The 24742-nt window shown below is 40.0% G+C and overlaps 1 protein-coding gene across 1 annotated transcript in view; it reads right to left on the bottom strand.

The window, feature by feature from the left end:
• Positions 1 to 13584, bottom strand: part of arhgap36 (Rho GTPase activating protein 36) — a 112596-nt gene extending 99012 nt beyond the window's left edge. The window contains exon 1 of the mRNA XM_028815549.2: positions 13437 to 13584. Within this exon, the coding sequence (XP_028671382.1) occupies positions 13437 to 13502 (66 nt within the window). The 5' untranslated portion in view covers positions 13503 to 13584. The remainder of the gene's footprint in view (positions 1 to 13436) is intronic.
• Between the last annotated feature and the right edge of the window lie 11158 nt (positions 13585 to 24742).

Here is a 24742-nt window from a genome sequence, read left to right as displayed (position 1 = left end):
AATTGCAAATGAGAGCTCCGTCTAAAGTGCATCCTTTGACATCTGTAACACAAAGTAATTTAATCCAATACTTCTAATATCACTCTTTTCCCATTAATAAATAATTGCCATTTTCCACTGCCTCTGGCAGCATCTCTTAGCTCTTAGCCTTCATCACCTCAATATCTCCCAGGGTTCACTCATGGGTGCAGGTAATCATCAGACAGCCATTCACATGAGATTTACTGGTGACGCTAACATTTCTCCTTCCTGATCATGTGCTTCATTCCACTCCTTGTTACATGGACTGCACAAGTGGTTGACAAGCATCTTAGTGAATTGACCACCACACCGACTAGGTGGACAGTTCATAGGCCCAGTTGCCGGTGAACACCATTACTATGATTTCTACATTTTGACAGGCAGACTTGTGATATGTTCTGTTGCTTGGCTCACATTACACACTTCTCTCATTGTCATCTTTTATTTCCAATCACCTACCCCCTACACGACACAATATAAGGCACTTTAAAATCAATAAGCAATGCATTTAAAATGTTACCTGGCTTTTTGAACGTATTATACTGCATGTTTGTTTACTTTCCTCCATGTGCAATTGTGGATGCCTTTGCACTTTTTCAGGTGCTTCTGAAACACTCCCATGTTTGGCACACCATCTGAGAAGAGGCTGGCCAACAGGTAAAAGTCCACCTTCAGTTTATTATGTGAAAAGCTCAGGCATATGCATGAAGGGCACTGGGGAGAAGCACACCAACTAATAACCAACTATCAGGCCGGTGGCCTTCAACCTTCTTTCTTTTTCTCATTTTTTAAAGTGCTGTGCTTCCTTCTCCATCCCAGAGTTCTGTTATTCATGTCTTTTGCATTAGAATTTGTTTTCCTCCTATTAAAGGGCAGCTTTAAAGCCTAAAGACATCTTCTCATCACTGATTTGTTTTCTATTCTTCATCTGCCCCCAGATGCCTCCAATTATTATTTAATTTTATTAAAAATAAAATAAAATAAATGTCCTGGATCAGACCACCTTAGTGGTAGGCTCTTGACATTGTCTGCAAAGCAGCTGAACCTGAATATTTCATTTTAGGTTGTCATTAGAGCAGCAGAAGGTCTAAAAGTTATGGAAACAGGCTATGGGATTCTTTTGGATTCATATAGAAATCAAAGAAAACTTCTTTATCCGTGTTTTTCAGATAAATTTCATGTAAAGTGCGATACTTTTGGATGTATGGATTTGTATCCATTATTGGCTGTAGAATTTCTAATACAGTACAGTATTTGGAATTAACTTTTCGTCAATATAGGATCGAATTTTGATTCCGTGTTTGGAGTTACATCATGACAACGTCACATATAACTGCCTGTGAGTGAATTTTATTTCTTTTTCTCTAATAAATAAAATGACTTTTTTGCATGTTTGTCCCTGTGATTTGTTCATTGTCTTTGCAAAAGCTGTTTTAACAGAAAATTATAAACGTTTTAATACGACTGGCATAGCAAGATCTCCTTTGGTGTCTAATGTTATCAGCGGACGATGTACTGCTTTACCTTTCTTGTCGCATGTTAAAATTTTACATGTGTGACAGATGGCCGGGGCCCATGCCTGGCTGGGATGCCCCTTTGGCACTGAATCTGGGGAAGCTGCCATGGGAGGCTCATTACATTCCCCGGAACACTTGGTGGCAGCCCCCCTGGATGGTATCAGGGCCACAATCCTGGAACACCAGAACTCACGCCTTTTGGGCTCTGTGGCCACCGCCAGAGGCAGCTGAATGACTTAATGAGCCCATCTGGGTTGTGATGCAGCCACACCCGGAAGTGCAGCCTAATTAGGATAATTACCACCTGGAGCACTTCCGGTGAGCTATAAGAGGAGCCTGCAGCCACCACTCAAGGAGCCAGAGTCGGGAGGAGGGAGATGAAGCTGCCAAGAGGAGTGGAGGAAAGGAAGAGTGTTTTTGTGGTGGTGTTTTGTTTGGTGTGTCTTTTGGGACTGTGTTGTGGCTGTGGGACATGTGGAAGATGTGCCCCACAGGTGAAGAAAATGAAAAGTTTATTTATTTTACATGTGCCTCACTGTGTCAGTCTGTGTTGGGTTGGTGCCCATATAGCGCCTTTTCACACATGTCAGAATTTTTTGACCAATTTTGAATACAGCTAATCTTGTTCCATTGCATAGCCCATCACTCATACATAAATTGCACAATAACATTACGATACATCCTTCTTTCTACAGTAATTTGGTCAGCGGAAGACCGAACGATGTTAACAGTTGTAGATATTCTACAGGATATTGTAAGTTGATGTTTTCATCTTGCGCACCATCACCACCAACTCTTCCAGCATAGTCTATTGATACGCATTTAACCAAATTGCCTTGTAACTGATTGACAATTTTCGCGTTAATTCATTTGACTTCATCGTTAGGATTGCCTATGTACTCATTTCTTCTGTTGATAACCCTTCGGGATGAAATTCTTCAATAAGATTTGGACATAATAAGTCTTCTTTTATTGGGAACTTAAAGTGAGGAAAACGTAAAAATTTATAAGAGCTAAGAGAGCAGGAACTGTGTCTGTCAAAAGCATTCACACCAATGAGAGGTGAGAGGACTGTTGGCGTGGGCCATTAACCGGAAATGGTTGAGAGGAGGGTGGGACTTGAAAAAATCTTTTGACAATAGTCTCATCTCGCCTCAAGATTTTCTTTTATAATAGAGAGATGTTTTTGAATCTTGCAACTATTAGTGTGGTCATTTGGATACACGGTATAATTACTTTATCAACTATATATATCAACTATATATACTCTGAAGATCAGCCCTGCAAAAAAGATACAACGCCATTGGCCTTATATATGCTATGGACAATTATTTGAAAACATTAAAAGCCAAAAAAAAATGTTGTTTGTTGTACTGCTTCAAAATAGTAAAACTAGACATATTACTTGTAGATATTTTATAATGATTTTTTTTTGGTATTCTACACACATTTACTGACATATTCATATGGAAATAAGACTAACATTCAAAGTGCATTTTTTGGTAAATATCTTACTGAACTGTGCAACATATTCTGCTGCAACATATATGTTTACAACATAACTGTATTTTTAAGGTGTAAAAATTCTGTAAGAGAAATTTTTGACCCTTAGTTTGAAGGGTAAAACATGAATATTGAGTGAAGGATAATGAAGTTATAGCCACTTAAATCAAAGAAGCAGAAAATGGAAAAAAATGAGGCTGAGTTTAAAAGGTTAAAGGAACTGCAGGTTCAAATTCGATTGAAATACTGGGTGGCATGTGACTGAGCAGAAAGGAAGTAACGGTCCGTGTAAATGTGTGGGCATTCAGGTCTGGGGAGGTCCCCTGATGAGTGTACAAATTTTACACGCGTCCAATCTGATGGTCTGTATCAGTGGCAGGACTGAATTACTTTAGATAAGCTTCTGAAGAAAGTAACCAGTTCATTCTTGAGCTATAAAGTGGCGTATATTGGGAGCAAAGTACTGACAGGATGAGCAAATTAAGCTGCGGGTCATTCAAGGAAATGAAGAGTCCAGGCAGCACCTGCCTTCAGCCAACAAAAGGCACCTATGGCCAGATAAGCAGCACTTTTTGGTCATTTTTCAAATGAAGATTTGTCCATCAAAAACAAAAGAGCTACTCCGTAAACTTCATGTCCATACCAGCACTGGGAACATAGGGCCCTCTACCTGACATGGCAAATCCAGATGAGATATGGCGACTATAATGATCAAAAATACAGAGGTCAACAGGACACATACCTGATCCTACAAGTACAAAGAAAATGGTCTGATATGGGACACAAACAGAATGCACATCCTCAAGTAAACTGTGGCAGCAAGTGACCTATTGAGTTTTACCACTGCCAACAAAGACAAGAAGCTGAACAAGAGGCTGAAGTAGAACAAGGCTGACATGTAGCCTGAACTGAGGAATTCTGGGTCAACTTGGAAACACTGCAAAGAAGTGTGGTGGCCCAACATTTCAGTTGTACAATCAGGAAGAAACAAATGGTCTGTTTAAGACCCTCTGAGCTGTGGCATAGCTAGTACATCGGGGCCCCTATACGATGTTAAAGAAACAAAATATAAGGAAATAATAAAATGTTTAAATAAAATGTAGATCTATACATATTAATAAAAGGCAAAGCCCTCACTGACTCACTGACTGACTGACTGACTGACTGATTGACTGATTGACTGACTCATCACTAATTCTCGAACTTCCCGTGTAGGTGGAAGGCTGAAATTTGGCAGGCTCATTCCTTACAGCTTACTTATAAAAGTTAGACAGGTTTCATTTCGAAATTCTACGCGTAATGGTCATAACTGGAACCTGTTTTTTGTCCATATACTCTAATGGAGGAAGCGGAGTCACGTATCGTGTCATCACGCCTCCTACGTAATCACGTGAACTGAAAACAAGGAAGACATTTACAGCACGAGTCAAACACGGGAACGAAGGTAAATGACGTTAATTTTTGAGTGTCTTTTAATACTGTGTAAGCATACATATTAAAACATGTGCAATTAAACGTGTGCATTTACGGGGTGATTTCTCAGGCTTAAAAGCTCGCCTTTTATTAAAAAGGTAAATGCAAACTGTTTTCATTCTGAAGGGCACAAACCACGTTAGATTTCAGCCGTTAAACGCGCAAAAATGTTGGTACACCAGATAAATAAGCGCAACATATTATCAGTTGTATTGTATGCTTACAATACATATAGAAATGTGTTAATCATTAACTAATATTATGGGATGGTGTTTTTTGACTCGCGCCTTGATTTAAACGATTGCATTTCTTGGTGGGTTTGCGTAGCTTATTGTCAATATCTTTACACCTCTTTTTAAGACTTAATTTAAAAAGGTTTTCTTTTCTTCTTAATTAAAATTTAAAAGCAATACTTCACCGCTGCGAAGCCCCTCTAGTGCTGACGTCCGAGGTTCGATTACCGTAAGCGAGTGCAGTGAGTGTGTACGCCTGATGAGCCAAGAATAAGGGGGAAAGACGTGTCGCGTACTCTTTGCATTATTTGACAGTAAACTATTTTCAACCATTCTATGATCTGCTTCTCACAACTGAAGGCACCGTGGCTGATGTTACCTCACTTGCTGGCCAACCATAAGCGTTACCTGGTAGGTAACCAGCCACTCACTTCACTCCCTTACGGGAATCGAACCTCGGAGGTTTTCTTTTCTTCTTAATTAAAATTTAAAAGCAATACTTCACTGCTGCGAAGCCCCTCTAGCGCTGACGTCCGAGGTTCGATTACCGTAAGCGAGTGCAGTGAGTGTGTACGCCTGATGAGCCAAGAATAAGGGGGAAAGACGTGTCGCGTACTCTGCATTATTTGACAGTAAACTATTTTCAACCATTCTATGATCTGCTTCTCACAACTGAAGGCACCGTGGCTGATGTTACCTCACTTGCTGGCCAACCATAAGCGTTACCTGGTAGGTAACCAGCCACTCACTTCACTCCCTTACAGGAATCCAACCTCGGACGTCAGCGCTACTGGCGAAGCCCCTAAAATTGCGCCACGGCGTGTGGTTCGTTTATTTGACAACATGTAGATCGGGGTAATTACAATCACGGCATTCGTAGTCTGATTCACAATCTGATTGTATGGGTGGTTATCTACCAGGTAACGCTTATAGTTGGCCAACAAGTCAGCTCGAAGTGATCACTCGAGTGAAGGCAGCTTCACAAAAAAACAGATCCTTAACAAACTGTTGTTAGTATATTTTCCCTCAATTTAAAAAGGTTTTCTTTTCTTCTTAATAAAAATTTAAAAGCGGTACTTCGCCGGTGCGAGGCGCGTGGATTTGACCGACTGACACATACAGACATATTCATGAGTGCAGGTACTTCGGAAAGAAAGCACCGTGTAAACCTAAAGTTTAAATTAAGTTCATAGACCTACAAAAGGTTGCCATTCATTTGAGGCAAGATTGCTTTTCTTCTGTACAACTATACGTTGCATTCTCAAGAGTGTGCTTGCACGGCTTCGGATATAGATATATATATATATGTATGTATGTCTATATATAAATATGTAAGCTTATAAGTACTGCCTTACTTCTCTTTAAGAAAGGAAGATGTAATGATACTTGATTTAAACGATTCCATGTCTTCCTGGGTTTGCGTAGCTTATTGTCAATATCTTTACACGTTTTTTTAACACTTATTGACTGAAACGGGCTTTCACAAAAAAAGTTAGGGCTTTGCTACAGGATACACCCTCCACAAGTTAAGCAAGTAAAAATAAAATATATATTTCTGTTTTAAACCTTTTAAGTTCGTATGCATAGCCCCATTTGGCTGTTTTATTTTTTTTTTCTTTCTTCAGTAATATTTAATCTCCTTAAAGAAAAAGAACATATCCATTTTACTTTTTTTGTTTCTCTTTAGTAATATTTTAGTGTAAAAGGATAACCAGTATTTAAACCTTTTATGTTACTTTATAAATTTATTTTACACAATGTTGAAAAATTAATAAGAAAGCTACATATTTTGGCAGCTGCTGCTTTAATTTTCAATAAAATGAAAAAACCTCTCCAAGAGAAAATGTCAATGAAGAAGAAACAGTTTGCACTATCTAAAAATCAGAAACCCTCATTTATAAAAGTTTGCTGCAGATGACTTAACTGAAAATAAATATGTATTATACACATAGGAGCTATTAATTTATCTATTTTACTTATGCCTTTATTCCAGCAGCTTGCAACATCTGAGGTACAATTTCTTACATTACTTTTGTTTTTTGCAGCACAGGCAGGTGAAGTGACTTCCTCAATGTCACACAGTGGTGTCAGTACCAGGATTTGAACTGACAAGCTCCGGGTTTACTGAAATATTACTGAAGAAAGAAACAAAACAAAAACGGGCAAATACGGCTATGCATACAGATGTCCATCCATCCATTATCCAACCCGCTATATCCTAAATACAGGAGCCAATAGGTAGATATGTATATATACAGTGTATATATATACAGTATATATATATATACAATGGTGTGAAAAACTATTTGCCCCCTTCCTGATTTCTTATTCTTTTGCATGTTTGTCACACAAAATGTTTCTGATCATCAAACACATTTAACCATTAGTCAAATATAACACAAGTAAACACAAAATGCAGTTTGTAAATGGTGGTTTTTATTATTTAGGGAGAAAAAAAAATCCAAACCTACATGGCCCTGTGTGAAAAAGTAATTGCCCCCTGAACCTAATAACTGGTTGGGCCACCCTTAGCAGCAATAACTGCAATCAAGCGTTTGCGATAACTTGCAATGAGTCTTTTACAGCGCTCTGGAGGAATTTTGGCCCACTCATCTTTGCAAAATTGTTGTAATTCAGCTTTATTTGAGGGTTTTCTAGCATGAACCGCCTTTTTAAGGTCATGCCATAGCATCTCAATTGGATTCAGGTCAGGACTTTGACTAGGCCACTCCAAAGTCTTCATTTTGTTTTTCTTCAGCCATTCAGAGGTGGATTTGCTGGTGTGTTTTGGGTCATTGTCCTGTTGCAGCACCCAAGATCGCTTCAGCTTGAGTTGACGAACAGATGGCCGGACATTCTCCTTCAGGATTTTTTGGTAGACAGTAGAATTCATGGTTCCATCTATCACAGCAAGCCTTCCAGGTCCTGAAGCAGCAAAACAACCCCAGACCATCACACTACCACCACCATATTTTACTGTTGGTATGATGTTCTTTTTCTGAAATGCTGTGTTCCTTTTACACCAGATGTAACGGGACATTTGCCTTCCAAAAAGTTCAACTTTTGACTCATCAGTCCACAAGGTATTTTCCCAAAAGTCTTGGCAATAATTGAGATGTTTCTTAGCAAAATTGAGACGAGCCCTAATGTTCTTTTTGCTTAACAGTGGTTTGCGTCTTGGACATCTGCCATGCAGGCCGTTTTTGCCCAGTCTCTTTCTTATGGTGGAGTCGTGAACACTGACCTTAATTGAGGCAAGTGAGGCCTGCAGTTCTTTAGACGTTGTCCTGGGGTCTTTTGTGACCTCTCGGATGAGTCGTCTCTGCGCTCTTGGGGTAATTTTGGTCGGCCGGCCACTCCTGGGAAGGTTCACCACTGTTCCATGTTTTTGCCATTTGTGGATAATGGCTCTCACTGTGGTTCGCTGGAGTCCCAAAGCTTTAGAAATGGCTTTATAACCTTTACCAGACTGATAGATCTCAATTACTTCTGTTCTCATTTGTTCCTGAATTTCTTTGGATCTTGGCATGATGTCTAGCTTTTGAGGTGCTTTTGGTCTACTTCTCTGTGTCAGGCAGCTCCTATTTAAGTGATTTCTTGATTGAAACAGGTGTGGCAGTAATCAGGCCTGGGGGTGGCTACGGAAATTGAACTCAGGTGTGATACACCACAGTTAGGTTATTTTTTAACAAGGGGGCAATTACTTTTTCACACAGGGCCATGTAGGTTTGGATTTTTTTTCTCCCTAAATAATAAAAACCATCATTTAAAAACTGCATTTTGTGTTTACTTGTGTTATATTTGACTAATGGTTAAATGTGTTTGATGATCAGAAACATTTTGTGTGACAAACATGCAAAAGAATAAGAAATCAGGAAGGGGGCAAATAGTTTTTCACACCACTGTATATATATATATATATATATATATATATATATATATATATATATATATATATATATGTGAATGTATGTATGTATATATGTATGTCTATATTTATATCTATATATATATATATATATATGTAGATATGTAAATTTGTATATGTATATATATATGTATATGTGGATGTGTATATGTATATATATATGTATATGTAGATATGTGTATATGTAGATATGTATATATATGTATATATGTTTATGTATATATATGGTTACATAACCTCTTTAACACACTACTTCTCCGCTGCGAAGCGCGTGTATTTTGCTATATGTAGATATGTATATATATGTGTATATGTATATGTATATATATATATGTTTACATAACCTCTTTAACACACTACTTCTCCGCTGCAAAGCGCGGGTATTTTGCTAGTATTTAATAAAATATAGATGTACTGTATTTTATGTTTAATAAAATGTATATTTCTCTCTATTATATAAAAAAATCCTGGGATGAGACAAGACCTTTTTCAAGAGATTTTTTCAAGTCCCGCCCTCCTCTCAACCATATTCAACCACACACACGGTCCTCTCACCTCTCATTGGTGTGGAGGCTTTTGACAGACACAGCTCCTGCTCTCTCAGCTCTTATAAATTTTAATGTTTTCCTCACTTTAAGTTCCCAATTAAAGAAGATGCATTACGTCCAAATCTTATTGAAGAATTTCACCATGAAGGGTTACCAACAGAAGAAATGAGTACACGGGCAATCCTAGCACCAAGAAACAATGAAGTCAAACGAATTAACGCCAAAAATGTCAATTGTTACACGGCAAATTGGTTAAATGCATATCAATCGACTATGCAGAAACAGTTGGTGGTGATGGTGCGGAAGATGAAAACATCAACTTACAATATCACGAAGAATATCTACAACCATTAACACCGTCCGGTCTTCCTACTGTAGAAAGAAGGATGTATCCAAAAAAGGTAATGTAGTACATCTTCAGGGGATAACATTAGACAACAAAGGAGATATTGATATGCCATTCGTATTAAAATGTTAACAGTTTCCCGTTAGAATAGCTTTTGCAAAGACAATTAACAAATCTCTGAGCCAAAAATATTTTTATGTAATAGAGAGAAAGAAACGAAATTTAATCACGGGTAATTATATGTTGGTTTGTCACGATGAAACTCCAAACACAGAAGCAAAATTCAATGCGATATTGATGAAAATTTTATTAAACAAATTGTTTTTACTGAAGTTTTACAGTAAAAGTGTAAGTTTAAAAAGTATTTGCATGTTAATTTCAAAGCCAAACAGAACAAAATCGTATTATGCAACAAATAACTCTAATGCAACATGAAACATAATTTACTTTCAAATTATTACGTTTTACTATTTTTTAATATGGTTAATTACTCTCTGTAATGCAAAATAGTTAGTTATATTATGCATATGTAACAATTCCCATGAAAATACCAATCTGTTTAAATTGCACATCCGCATCCCCATACGCGAGCGGCTGAACTGCAAAGTGGCTAGCGTGTAGCGCCTGCCCAGGGGTTGGCGAGCGAAGCGAGCAGGGGAGCAAAGCCCCCTAGTAATTGAATATAAAAATTGTTTGAAATAAGTTTTTCCATATCAAATATTACATTTTTGTATAACAGGATGGCACTTCAAGTACATTTTTCCAGAAACATGGATAGGCCACTTAAAATTAAAATACTGGGTAAATATTTGTAGGTTATGGACTACTGAATGGACATAATGTGAAGTCACTTAAACCTACTGCTGCAAAGATTTTTTATTGAGATGGGCAGCTCAGGAGATGTGGGCACTTTATTTTTTTATATGCCATTTTCATTAATGTTCACAGTAGTATTAATGACAGAAACCATACATTGAATTGTTATATCAGGTCAATTAATTATTTCCTATATTTCACATGGTATGATTTACAATTTATAAAAATGTTACAGTAATAGCTCACAAATAAAATAGAAAATCCTTGCTGATTGTATTCCCATATTAATGTTCACAACTGATAACATAAATATCACAATCAAAACTTGTTAACTGATCTCCTAAATGCTAATTGTTTAGGAAAATTAATTTTGCAATCACATTAGACAGCTTTTTCTTTCTCAATTTCTTTTTTACAAGACTAATTTTTTATTTTCTTGGCTCTTTGTTTCTCGAGAGAGGGAGTATTGGTCATGCTGTTTCAAACCGTATGAGGAAGGTCAGATGCTGCCGTCGTTGCTTTAACACAGGAGTTCCTAAACTTTTTAGTAAGAGGACCCAAATAAGAAAGTTGGTACCACACTCTTCAAAACACTGGTCCTTTAATGGCATTTTATGGTTCTTCACTGGGTTGTGTGGTTCTTTATTGTGCCATTGCTTGACAAAGCACCATTTCATGCTGTGACTGGGACTTTGCTTAGGATGCTGGTTCTTTGTGCTTTGAACAATAACGTAGAAAAAAATACGTAGAAATAAAAACTGAAATCTTTAAGGCTAAATAGCAGGGAACTAACAGATTAAGAAACTTGGACTTAGCCTGTGTTACTGTAAGCTGAGAGGGTCCTTTTAAAATCACAACCCATTGATATTTCACAAATCTGTTACCATCTAGTCATAATCATTTACTGTATGGTGCCTGTTGGAGATCTAATAAATGAAAGGCTCTTTCTGGAACCTTCATGTGGCTGCGTCTTTTGAGAAACAAAAATGGTTTCTCCATGGCATCGTCCTAAAGAACTATTCTGGCACCTTTATTTTTAAGAGTGCATACTACAGGACCCAAAAAGAGGATTATTATTAAAATGACATCTGGGATATAAATAGATAAACAGCAATGGCCATATAATAATAATAAAAATAATAATAACAAAAACACATTTTGTTTTATTCCATGCATATTTCTCACAAGAATAGTTCTAAAAAAAGTGGAAAGTAAATGTATTATAGATCCTTCTAAACAGGGGAAAGATTTCCAAGGAAAATCCCTGCCAGTGTTAATGCTAAGTCTACGCTTTCATTTCCATCAAACGATGTGGCATCCTTTCATTGCTAACAATTACCATATCAGTCCATATCAGTAGAGATATCAAGCAGGATTTTTTTCCCCCCTTCAGATCTGATTTTCAAAGTGTTCCTTTAATGTTTTTGAGCAGTTTTATATTATATTATATATAGCATTTTAATATACAGTATTTTATTATAATAAAAAAATCCTGGGACCTGACATGACTTTTTCAGAGAGATACTTTCAAGTCCTGTGAGACGAGATCGAATATATGGACAGAGGTGATATGACAGAAGTATGTAGATATTGTTTGGATTTAAATTTTAAGTCAGAGACTTGTAGATTGTCTAATTTGTGTTGCCATCAGGGAAAAGTAGTGTTTCTTCCCAATCCAAAAGAATTAGAAAATTTGTTGTTTGGTGAAAGTGAAATCCACATATGCGAGCGGCAGAGACACAAAGTGGCTGGTGCGTAGTGCAGCCCGGGTTTGGGGGATTGTGGGGTTGGAGAGCGAAGTGAGCAGGGGGCAGAGCCCCCTAGTTTAAATGTTATTGTGGTAGCTTCTCACAGGCTCTGTCGAGATATGTAATAACCTGCTGGGATGAGTGAGGACGCTGTCACTAGCACTGTGTTAAGAAACCGCCAAGTGAAGGCAATGGACAGTGCCCCTTCCAGTTCAATCTCCCAGTAGGCGGTGTCATTTCTGGCTCAAACGACCCGCTGGATGAATCTCCATTGTCGCTGTGACCAGAATCTTGGCTAACTAGCCCAATTACTTTGATGGAATCACATTTTGATTCCTCACATAATATTTTATATCCTTGGACAATAAATGGGATGTCTGTGTTGGCGATCTAAATTTTTCTAGTTTGTGGAGCTGTTCTTCCTGAACCCAGCCACAATAATTTATTTATTTATATATATAATAATTGTGGCTGGGTTCAGAGATATATAGATATAGATATATATACACACAGACACACAATTCTGAACACAGACCAAAATGACAAAAAAAAAGAAAGAAAAGTTCTGCCACAGCAGCAGTCACAGTGAGGCGTCGTGCAGACAGATTGCCGTTGGTATAAAGGAGCATGCTGGTCTAAATGGGAGAAGATCAGCAGGTTAGCTTTGCATCCTTTACACTTCATTTTGAACTAATAAGAAAACAAGAGAGGTGAAGACTCCTCCTCACTCATAAAATGCTTTGATTAAAATTAAGGCAAGAAAAGCACATTGTACTGACATGCGGCCCGCTCCGTTTGACTAGTCGCCTTGTGAGGGCAGTTTAACCTCCACAAGCAGATCCTACCAGGACGCCCATATCTGAAGTAAATCAGCTTTGACTTTCTAAAATGCCCAGAGGCTCATCCTTTCGCATTATTAAAAGTAATCACTATAATTATTTTTTCATCTTAGTGAAGACAAGTATAAGTAGCTGAAAACCAGAATGTTATTTTTCAGGAACCCATTATATTTTTATACCTTCAGCTTGAAAAGCTCATTGTCCAGAGCAACAGATATTTTTTCCCCTGACAAAGTCCACCACCTTAACCAATTTTTGCAGTTGTCATTAGCTCTTGAAGCCACACTCTCTTTAAATGAATTTTGCCTCTGGCACCCAGTGGATAAAGAACAGCCGAGCACCTGAAGATGTGTATGAACATGCACATTGGACACCACTGCTGTACACAGAGCAAGGCTTCTCGCTCCTCAGTTACTGCACTCTGGGGTTCAATAAAAGAAGTTAATTGAGAGTGAAGTACTTACAATAATGGATCTGTGAATCGTGAATAATCTCAATAGCATGCTGCTCAGATGTGGCTTAGGATCCATAGTGTAAATAAACTGTATAATTCGCACTCAGCCCTCTGCATTAAAATCCAAGAGAAACATTCAGCACCTCCCCCTGCCCACTCAGCGCTGTCTCCTCCCACCACTACAACACAAGCGTTAAGGTGCTGGCTGCTGTTTTTAAAAATGCAAATGACAGGAAACTGGTATGCTTTGGGCAAGTTTACAGCATTCTTTTATAGTTAACAACTAGCTTGTAAACAAATAGAGCAAGAGTGCTGGAACATTATTGTGGGAAAGCATGGTGGCACAGTGGTTAGCATAGCAAGGCGTCTGCTCCCCGCATCTGCATCCAGATCTCAAGCCCAGCTACTGTCGGTGTGCAGTTGGAATGTTCTCCTCATGGCCTTGATAGTTTTCTCTGAATCCTCTCGGCCTCCTTGCACAAGGTTATTGACCTGTTGATAGCCGGACATCCCATCTTAAAGCCATAAACATCATTAGTAATCATAATTTGCCAATCATGGAACTGGAGAATAGTGATCAGCACATGGAAATAAGAATTTTATTTGACCCTGTTTATGTGACAATATTGACTTCACAAACCTACCTTCTCCCGGTGCACCACACATGCCAAGCACATCGATGGCTGGCTCACTGGCCACTGTACAACACTGAGAGTGAGCCTGTGAATAGAAGTGAGCGTGTCCTGGGAGAAATGGGTGACCCCTCTATGGCTTAGCTCACCGCTCCCGAGATGAGCTACGTCATAGGACATTTCTAAGGGTGAGTTAAGAGGATGGCTGTGTAGTAAGGCTGCATGCAAACGGAATGTTAAAAGAGGGCCTGGCATTAATCTGAAAAGTTACAATTGTGACAAACCATTGACTCTTACAAGCTGCCCCAAGATCTCATGTAGCCATCTTAATCACCCTGACTCTGTGAATGAAATTCCTTCTGTAAAACAACAAAATGTAAGGAGAGAACAGTTAACCACAAAGACAACCAACATGGACTCTGACAGCTGAGTAATAACCTCAGGGAATAGAAGACAGAATTTTAAAACCTCCTAAAGTCCAGTTCCGGGCCATGAAGATATCAGACCAGAGCCTAGCATGGCAGCACTGGGATAAAGGTGGAAAACATCTCTGGACAGTCCATCTCAGGGACCACTCACACTCACCCACACCTCACAAAGGATGGGCCAGCCATAGATTTTGAATGTTGAGCTTTTGACCCTCAGTGCTGGGGTCTCAAACCCAATTTCTGAATGGACACAGTGGATACAGGTTTTTTGCTCCAACCACTTTCTTCAACAGAGACCATCCAGTTTAGATTTGCCAGTTAGCTTAACCTGCACATTTTGGAGAGATGGGAAACAAAAAATATGGAGAGAACATACAAACTCTACACTTATTAATATTATCAATAACAAACACAGTGGAGGAAACAGAAGGGGTAAAGTCTTTTCCATTTCAGAAGAAGCTGAAGACCATCAACTCTCAGTCCACCATGGAGCTCCTGATCTGCCACCCCTCCACTGAGTGGGGACTTGGCACCAAATGTGCTCCCAAAAACTGTGCTGCCTTCAGGAAACAGTGGCACACAGAGGATGTGAGGTGCACTACAACCCACCAGCCTGTCTGCAGAGCTTCAAGAGTTGTCAGCCGAAGAGGAATGTTGGCAGCAATGTTGTCGAGTTTCCACAGTAAAGGGCAGTGAACGCTGGTTAGGTGCAAGAAAGGCTGTAACAGCCTAAAGCAGGGCACCAGAACGACAAAGAGCTTGCTGTCGCTGATTGTGGAGTGGGTAGCCATTACATAAATAGAAAGCTGCTGGCGGTGATCACGAAACACAGTCAGCCCTCCAAAATGTATGGTGTGTGGTGATTCCAACATGGGGGGGAGCCACTGACAAGTAAAAGGGGCGGGGCTGTTAGCACTTAACACTGATTGGAGGGGTCTACAGTCAGCCGTACAGACACTGGTGCAAAGGAGACCACCTTCAGCTTATAACAATGAGAAGGGGCGTGCTGGCAAAGAGACGCCAGATGACACAAATGTAATGGCATTGCCAGAGATGCTGGCCAGTCTACTGTATGACGTGTTATCTAAACAAAGTGAACCTGGGTTCCCCAATCGTTTTATGAACATATTTAAGTTGTAGAGTTGCACCTAATCAGCTATATTTGCCTAAATTATCTTACTTTCCCAAAGACATGGTAGCATGTTTACTCTTTGATAAGAAAGCCACCTTTGCTCTTGAGCAATGCAAAGTGTTTGAGATCGCTGTGAGCACACACTGCACAGACAGAGATCTCCGTACACTGGTGGGTGTTGAGTACAGTGCTGCCTACCTGGGGTCACAGGAATGCTACAATATACTGGAGTTGGGGGAACCACACTGGATACCGCTGCTTTCTCACAGCTCCGGGGGTCTGGGTTCAGCTCCTGGCCCCATCATCATCCGCTTGGAGTTTGTGTGATCATCTCCAGCTCCTTCAGTTCCTTTGCCATTCCAAAGGGATGCCAGTTAGTTTAATCAATGAGATTGTTACCATTCATGGTCTGATGCCCCTTTGTTAATTAATGATTTTATGTAGCAGTTTCTGATTGTATTCATGAATCTCCTCCTCAGTTATTATTCTGAGCTGTCAATGTCCATTCTTCTAATTCAGTATCAATGTTCTTCTGATGGCGGCACTTATGTTCACATGTTGAATGCCTAACTATCATTTTATCATGTTCTCGTCAGCCTTGTTTTTTGCTTTGCATATGAACTGCTGCGCCAGTTGCATGACAGCATCTGGCTACAATAACCAGGTGCCCCAAGAAGCAGCAGCTGTCGCTGCTTTCCATACGCTACTCTTTAAGCTGGAGTCACGTTTGGGGGCAGTGCGTCTTCTTTCTGAAGGCTACCATGTCTAAACAGCTCTGACTCCTTCATTTCTTTTATTTGGCCCTTCTATTCCTCAAGGCTATTTACACATAGAGACTGGAACTCATGGACCCTGATAACCCAAACCACACTCTAGGTGCCCATATTTTAATGATAAGAATAATGAATGAGCACACCAAGACTCTTTATGGGTACGGCCTTGAGGAAACAGTCAATGGTGCCAGTTGTAGTCTGTGGCGGGGAGTGGACCAGCATCCTTTTGGGCAGCAGTCAATCCCCTCAGCCAGTACAAAGCCCTTCACAGTGAAATTCAAAATCATTGTAAACATGATCAATTAAAGCGGAACAATCGCAAACCTATATCCATGGCATGATGGCACCTAGAAGTAGAGAGCACACATGGGGTGAAGAGCAGCTTGGAGTTAGGCAGGCCAAAGTGGCGGGCTGAGGAATTAAATGATTTGAGCCTCTAAAATGTTTGTGGCTAAAATCCAAGACAGTTCAATCTGATTTTATGCTGCAGCCCCCTGTTTTGGGCTGCATGTGCCAACACAACACACCGAAAGTGGGGTACACTCCCGACATGCCCAGCTCAGTGCCAGACATCATGCGGGTGTGGGACAGTTTCATAGAGGGCTGCCCGCCTTGAAGGGGCTCTTAAAATGGTAGCAACAAAAGCATATTTATACATATAAATATTATAAATATAATTTATAATAAAAATATAATTTATATAGATATAAATATACATATACCTGCAAAAGAATTCAGACACCTCACCAAATTATTAAGTTTTCTGGGTATATTTTTTATATGTTTTATTTCAAAGCACTGAAGTTCAAAATCAGCGGTGGGTTGGCACCCCGCCCAGGATTGGTTCCTGCCTTGTGCCCTGTGTTGGCTGGGATTGGCTCCAGCAGAGCCCCGTGACCCTGTGTTCGGATTCAGCGGGTTGGAAAATGGATGGATGGATGGATGAAGTTCAAAATCAGCTTGGTTTTTTTTTTACATGACGTTGTTTTTTGTCAGAAAAAAAAATCTTTACAATGAGAGGAAGCCATTTGTGTGAGTAGCCAGTCCCTTCGTCAAGGAAGCTCCTGGATTACTAATGTGAAAGACATTTGCCTTTCAAGGACACCACTGTCTTACACAATGGCCACCACCAGCCACTGATTCAAAGAGCTGACATGGTGACAGTGCCTCATGGGGGTTTTCTGAGGTCCCACTGGCCTCACTTTTCAATTTGTGTTGACGTGAAATCGCAGTCAGTTTGTTGGGGACGAACGACTGCCTTGCAGTAAGCAGAGAAGGGTTTGTGCTCCAGGTGCCCCCTGCCTAGAGTTTGCATGTTCTTCCTGTGTCTTTGAGGGTTTCCTCCCATAGTCCAAAGACATGTAAGTTAGGTGGATTGGCATTACTAAATTGGCCTGTGTGTGTGTGTGTGTGTTCACCCAGTGATAGACTGGCATCCTGCCCAGATGGTGTTCTTGCCTTGTGCCCGATGATTCCTAGGATGGGATCCAGCTACCCCATGACCCTGCCCTGGATAAGTGGACTAAGAAGATGAATGAATGAAGTTGAACATTTTAGGAGAAATGCTATGGCATTGCTGATTTGATTGTAAATGTATTATATTAATCCAAATATCACAAGAATGGCACTTGTGACTCAGCTGGTTATTTTATTTTTGGTACCTGAAGGAGGTAAGAGGTTAGTAAAGCATAACAACTTGACTGCTTTGGCTGGGCTCATCTTCTCCGAGTGCTAGCTCTTTGCTTGTATTGTCCCAAATACATTTTTTGTCACTAATCATGCACTGTCGAATGACAAATTAAGTAGTCGTGCACAGCAAAAACAAAAGTGACAAATGATGTAAACTCCATGCTCCCCCCACCACCCAATTGGTCAAGTCTGTGTAAAAAATTTGGTTGAGTTTTCACTTCTGCACACACCAAGACCCACTCATGGGGGGCCAGCTTACACTGACAAATGAATGTAACCTACAGGAGGAAGCAGGGGAGCTCAGCATAAAACACACAGCCACAGGGAGAACACGCTGACCCAACCAGGCCAGGATGACACCTGAAACCTTCTGGGACTGCAACAGTCCTTCAAATGATTTTGGCCTTGCAGTGAAAGCAGAGCTGTGGCCCTCATGCTCACAAAGCCTTTAGGTTTCCATTTTGGAATTTTTTTTTCCTGGCTGCAGTTATACAGCTTGGCCTCATACTGTACCACTCCTTACAAAGAGGACGTCTGTTCTACTTAACAAAAGCTGCTGTTTATTCAAAATTCAGCAGCAAGAATCTTCATTAAAAAGAACATCTGAACATATGGCATCACTAAAAAGGCAATCTGAATCCTTAAGTATTGAATTTAAAACTCTCTTAAATTGTATATAAGGCTCTGAACAACATAATTTAGCTCTTTCGCATTCCTGTCCCCTTACACTCCTGATCGTAATCTTAGATTTTCAAACGCTGCTCTGCTTATTATTCTGAGAGCAGCCGTGGGGCGGCTTTTTGCTTTCATGCACCAAAAATCTGCAATGCTTTACCAATAGAAACACACTGGTCAAGACCATGGAACGTTTAAAAAATTGCAAAACCCCACTACTTTAATTTGGCTTTATCATAGTTGTTCTGTTACAGTTTTTAATAGATTGTAATAATACAGTATCACATACTTGAAATATTCGCACTGGTCACCAATCACTGCCTGTCTCCATTTTCTACTTCCAGTCTTCTGCAATGGTGTCTTGTGTCCCTGAAAAACTTGGCGGCCGCCAGTGATTTTGGGAGGGATGTGGACGATGCAGCTACTGACGAGAACTGCTGCTTCAGATCTTCTAGGATGCCACAGCTTAACATTACTGAATAACTTTATCACATTTATGCCCAGGGGAGCTCAGGTGGCCATGAAGAAGACATTCTCAAAACTCGGTCCAGGGGCTACGGGCTTTCATTTCATCTGCTCTTACAGTCAGAGAGTCACTGATCTCACTTTAAATTAAATGTTCTTATTCTGCATTCAGAAAAGCACAGCAGTGTGATTTTTACATTTATAAGACTAGGGGGCTTTGCCCCCTGCTCACTCCGCTCGCCAACCCCCAGGCTGGTGCTACACGCTGGCCACTTGCGGATATACAGTTTAAACAGATTGGTATTTTCATAGGAATTGTTACATATGTTTTACATTACAGCGAGTAATTAACCGTAGTAAAAAATAGTAAAACGTAATAATTTGAAAGTAAATTATGTTTCATGTTGCGTTAAGAGTTATTCGTTGAGTTATACGGTTTCATTCTGTTTGGCTTTGTAATTAACATGCAAATACTTTGTAAACTTACACTTTTACTGTAAAACTTCAGTAAAAACAATTTTTTAAATTAAATTTGCATCAATATCACATTGAATTTTGTTTCTGTATTTGGTCTTTCATCGTGACAACACAAACGTATAACTACCCGTGAGTGAATTTCATTTCTTTCTCTCTATTAAATAAACCAACTTTTTTGAATGTTCGTCTCTGTGATTTGTTATTTGTCTTTGCAAAAGCTATTCTAACGGGAAACTGTTAACGTTTTAATACGAATGGCATATGAAGATCTCCTTTGGGGTCTAATGTTATCTGTGGGAGATGTACTACATTACCATTTTGGATACATCTTTCTTTCAGCAGTAATTTGGGCGGTGGAAGACCAGACGGTGTTTTTTGGGCTCCGTGGCCACCGCCAGGGGGAGCTGAACGACTTAACGAGCCCATCTGGGCTGTGATGCAGCCACACCCGGAAGTGCAGCCTAATTAGGATAATTACCACCTGGAGCACTTCCTGGTGTGTTATAAGAGGAGCCTGCAGCCACCACTCAAAGAGCCAGAGTCGGGAGGAGAGGAGAGGAGAGGAGAGGAGAGGAGAGGAGAAGAGAAGAGAAGAGAAGAGAAGAGAAGAGTTGAGTTGAGTTTTTGTGCTGGTGTTTTGTTTGGTGTGTCTTTTGGGACTGTGTTGTGCCTGTGGGACACGTGGAAGATGTGCCCCACAGGTGAAGAAAATAAAGTTTATTTATTTTACGTGTGCCTCACTGTGTCAGTCTGTGTCGGGTTGGCGCCCATATAGCGCCTTTTCACACGTCAGAATTTTTCAACCAATTTTGAATACAGCTAATCTTGTTCCATTGCATAGCCCATCACTCATACATAAATTACGCAATAACATTACGATACATCCTTCTTTCTACAGTAATTTGGCCGCTGGAAGACCAGACAGTGTTAGTGGTTGTAGATATTCTTCGTGATATTGTAAGTTGATGTTTTCATCTTCCACACCATCACCACCAACTCTTTCAGCATAGTCTATTGATACGCATTTATCCAATTTGCCGTGTAGCTAATCGTCATTTTTTGCGTTAATTCGTTTGACTTTATCGTTAGGATTGCACATGTACTCATTTCTTCTGTTGATAACCCTTCGGGATGAAATTCTTCAATAAGATTTGGACATAATTCTTCTTTCATTGGGAACTTAAAGTGAGGAAAACATTAAAATTTATAAGAGCTGAGAGAGCAGGAACTGTGTCTGTCAAAAGCATTCACATGAATGAGAGGTGAGAGGGCTGTGTGCGTGGTGTAATATGGTTGAGAGGAGGGTGGGATTTGAAAAAATCTCATGGCCAATGTCTTGTCTCATGGGGCTTGAAATTATCTCTTTGAAAAAGTCTTGTCTCAGGATTTCCTTTTATAACAGAGAGACATTTCAGGACATTTGTATTCTGGCTATGATTATGGCCTTAAATACTTAGCTCTCTTTTGTTATTTTCTAATTATTTTGCCTTTTTTCTATGGACTTTTCTTCCTTAACTGTATCCTAATAATAACAGAATAACAAAGAGCAGAGCAGACATTCAGGTAAACAACTCTGAATCTGAAAGGCTGCAGGTACTTCAGCATCAGACCCACCAATGGGCTCATTAGTAAATAACCGGAACCCCTAGAAACACACAGAAGGAAAGACGTGATGATGAAAAAATTAGAAGTCGAGCCCATGTAATGCACATTAATACTGGGTACATTACTTATAATTATTTACCAAGCTTAGGTTTGTAATTTCTACGTTGACCCCTAAATCATCAGCATGCTTAATGAGGCTAGCAATCCAATTAAAACAATCAAAAGGCTGCAGCCCCAAGGGTCCCCAGGGTTGACTTCGAGGGTCTCAGTCCTGGAGGTTGACTTTCCCCAACATCCTTGCTGACAGCAGGTTTTGTTTCCCTCTTCTTCCTGGCAATTGGACTGTAGCATGGGGGTCAAACTCTGGGGGCTGAAGTGGCAGCAGGTTTTCAATGCTGCCCCTTGACTTGCTTCTTAAGATGGAGACCTCTTAATTATTTCTTTTATTAACTAGCAGCTAAACAAAAATGAGATACGAAGCGGGCCAACATACAGTGCCTTGAGAAAGTATTCATCCCTGCTTGGCGTTTGTCCCGTTTTGTCGCAATATAACCTGCAATTAAAATTTATTTTTGGTAGCTTAGCACTATTTGATTTACACAGCGTGCCTACCACTTTGAAGGTGCAAAATATTTTTTATTGTGACACAAACAATAATGAAGAGAACAAGACAGAAATCTTGAGTTTGCATAGGTACTCACCCCCCAAAGTCAGTCCACCATTTGCTGCAATTCCAGCTGCAGGTCTCTTGAGGAATGTCTCGATTAGTTCAACCCATCTCATAACTGGGATTTTTGCCCATTGCTCAGGGCATAACTGCTCCAACTGCTTCAAAGTAGATGGGTTACCTTGGCATCCAGCAATCTTCAAGTCAAGCCACAGGTTCTCAGTTAGATTGAGGTCTGGGCATTGATTAGGCCATTCCAAAACATTTCAAAGTTTCCCTTTAAACCACACCAGTGTAGCTTTAGCAGTATGTTTAGGGTCATTATCCTGCTGGAAGGCGAACCTTGGTCCCAATCTCAAATCTATGGCAGACTGAAACAGGTTTTCCTCATAAAACTGCCCTGACCAGTTTTCCTGTCCCCACAGCATGATGCTGCTACCACCATGCTTCACTTCTCGGGGTGATGGGAAGTGTTGGGTTTGCACCAACATATAGCTTTTCCCATGATGGCCAAAAAGTTCAATTTTAATCTCAACTGATCAGAGAACCACCCTCCATATATCTGGGGAGTTGGCCACATGCTGTTAGGCAAACTCCAAATGTGCTTACTTGTTTTTTTCCTGGCCACTCTTCATAAAGCACCGCTCTGTAGAGTGTACAGCTTAAAGTGGTCCTATGGACAGATACTCCCACCTCCGCTGTGGATCCTTGAAGTAGCTACAGTGTTATCCTTGCTGGATACGTTGCATTCTTCCTTGCCCACTCTGAGTTTTGGTGGGTGGCCTTCTCTTGTCAGGTTTGTAGTAAGCCATGTTCTTTCCATTTTGTTATAATGGATTTAATGGTGCGCCATGGGATATTCAAAGCTTGGGATGATAAATTACGATCTATACTTCTCCCCGACACCTGTTTAGAGAGCTCCTTGGTCTTCATGTGACTTGCATAATGGTGCTGCAGAGTCAGCTTCTAGACGCCTCCTATAACCTTTGATGAGTGTCTGGATTCGGGATGGAGGTATTTTTGACCATTCTTCCATATAAAATCTCTCCAGTTCAGTTCAATTTGATGGCTGCCGAGCATGGACAGCCTGCTTCACATCATCCCATAGATTTTCAATGATATTCAAGTCAGGGGACTGTGACGGCCATTTCAGAACATTATACTTCTCCCTCTGCATGAATGCCTTTGTAGATTTCGAACTGTGTTTTGGGTCATTGTCTTGTTGGAATATCCAACCCCTGCGTAACTTCAACTTTGTGACTGATGCTTGAACATTATCCTGAAGAATTTGTTGATATTGGGTTGAATTCATTGGACCCTCGACTTTAACAAGGGCCACGGTCCCTGAACTAGCCACACAGCCCCACAGCATGATGGAACCTCTACCAAATTTGACAGTAGGTAGCAGGTGTTTTTCTTGGAATGCAGTGTTGTTCTTCCTCCATGCAAAGCGCTTTTTGTTATGACCAAATAACTCAATTTTTGTCTCATCAGTCCAAAGCACTTTGTTCCAAAATGAATCTGGCTTGTCTAAATGAGCATTTGCATACAACAAGCGACTCTGTTTGTGGCATGAGTGCAGAAAGGGCTTCTTTCTCATCACCCTGCCATATAGATGGTCTTTGTGCAAATTGCACTGAATTGTAGAACGATGTACAGATACACCATCTGCAGCACAATGTTCTTGCAGGTCTTTGATGGTGATCTGTGGGTTGTCTGTAACCATTCTCACAATCCTGTACATATGCCATTCCTGTATTTTTCTTGGCCTGCCAGACCTGGGTTTAACAGCAACTGTGCCTGTGGCCTTCCATTTCCTGATTACATTCCTTACAGTTGAAACTGACAGTTTAAACCTCTGAGATAGCTTTTTGTAGCCTTCCCCTAAACCATGACACTGAACAATCTTTGTTTTCAGATCTTTTGAGAGTTGCTTTGAGGATCCCATGCTGTCACTCTTCAGATGAGAGTCAAAGGGAAGCACAACTTGCAATTGACCGCCTTAAATACCTTTATATCTCATGATTGGACACAGCTGTCTATGAAGTTCAAGGCTTAATGAGCTCATCCAACCAATTTGGTGTTGCCAGTAATCAGCAGTTACATGCATTCAAATCAGCAAAATTACAAGGTACCTAAATTTTTGCACAGCCAGTTTTTCACATTTGATTTAATTTCATACAACTAAATACTGCTCCACTAAAAATCTTTGTTTGGAAAACACCCCAGTACTCAGATGTTCCTAGGAAATGAAACACATACCACTGTTATCTTTTTTGTTGAAAGTAAATTATTATGCAGGCTGAGAGGGGTTCCCATACTTTTTCATATGACTGTATATACAAAAGGTATTCGGTTTTCATTCCACTTCAATAATTTGGACTGTATTGTTAAGCCCATTACATAAAATCTAAATGAAAATCCATTTTAATTCCAGATTGTAATGCGATAAAATGGCACAAACACTGAGGAGGATGAATACTTTGCAAGGCACTGTAAGACCAGCTAAGACAGGGACCTCAAAATCCAACCAATTTCTTAATTAGAACCCAATTCTTGTTGTTTGTAAAACCCATTATTTAACTCTATGGTTTACTGGTGCTCATATTCCATCACAGTGTACACTGTCAAAACTGCAGATTCTCTTTTTTCTGAGAGCAGACTTTTATCTGCAGCATATCATTATTGGTTGCTGATTAAGGAAACAAAACAATTAAGAGATCAGATTCTTACAAAGCAATTAATTAAAAATGTAATAGTAAAAGCAGTGTGT

Source organism: Erpetoichthys calabaricus, chromosome 12, assembly GCF_900747795.2.
Source record: "Erpetoichthys calabaricus chromosome 12, fErpCal1.3, whole genome shotgun sequence".
NCBI classification, from domain to species: Eukaryota; Metazoa; Chordata; class Cladistia; order Polypteriformes; family Polypteridae; genus Erpetoichthys; species Erpetoichthys calabaricus.
The sequence above is the reverse complement of the archived record's forward strand: the minus strand, read 5'-3'. Positions and strand labels throughout refer to the sequence as shown.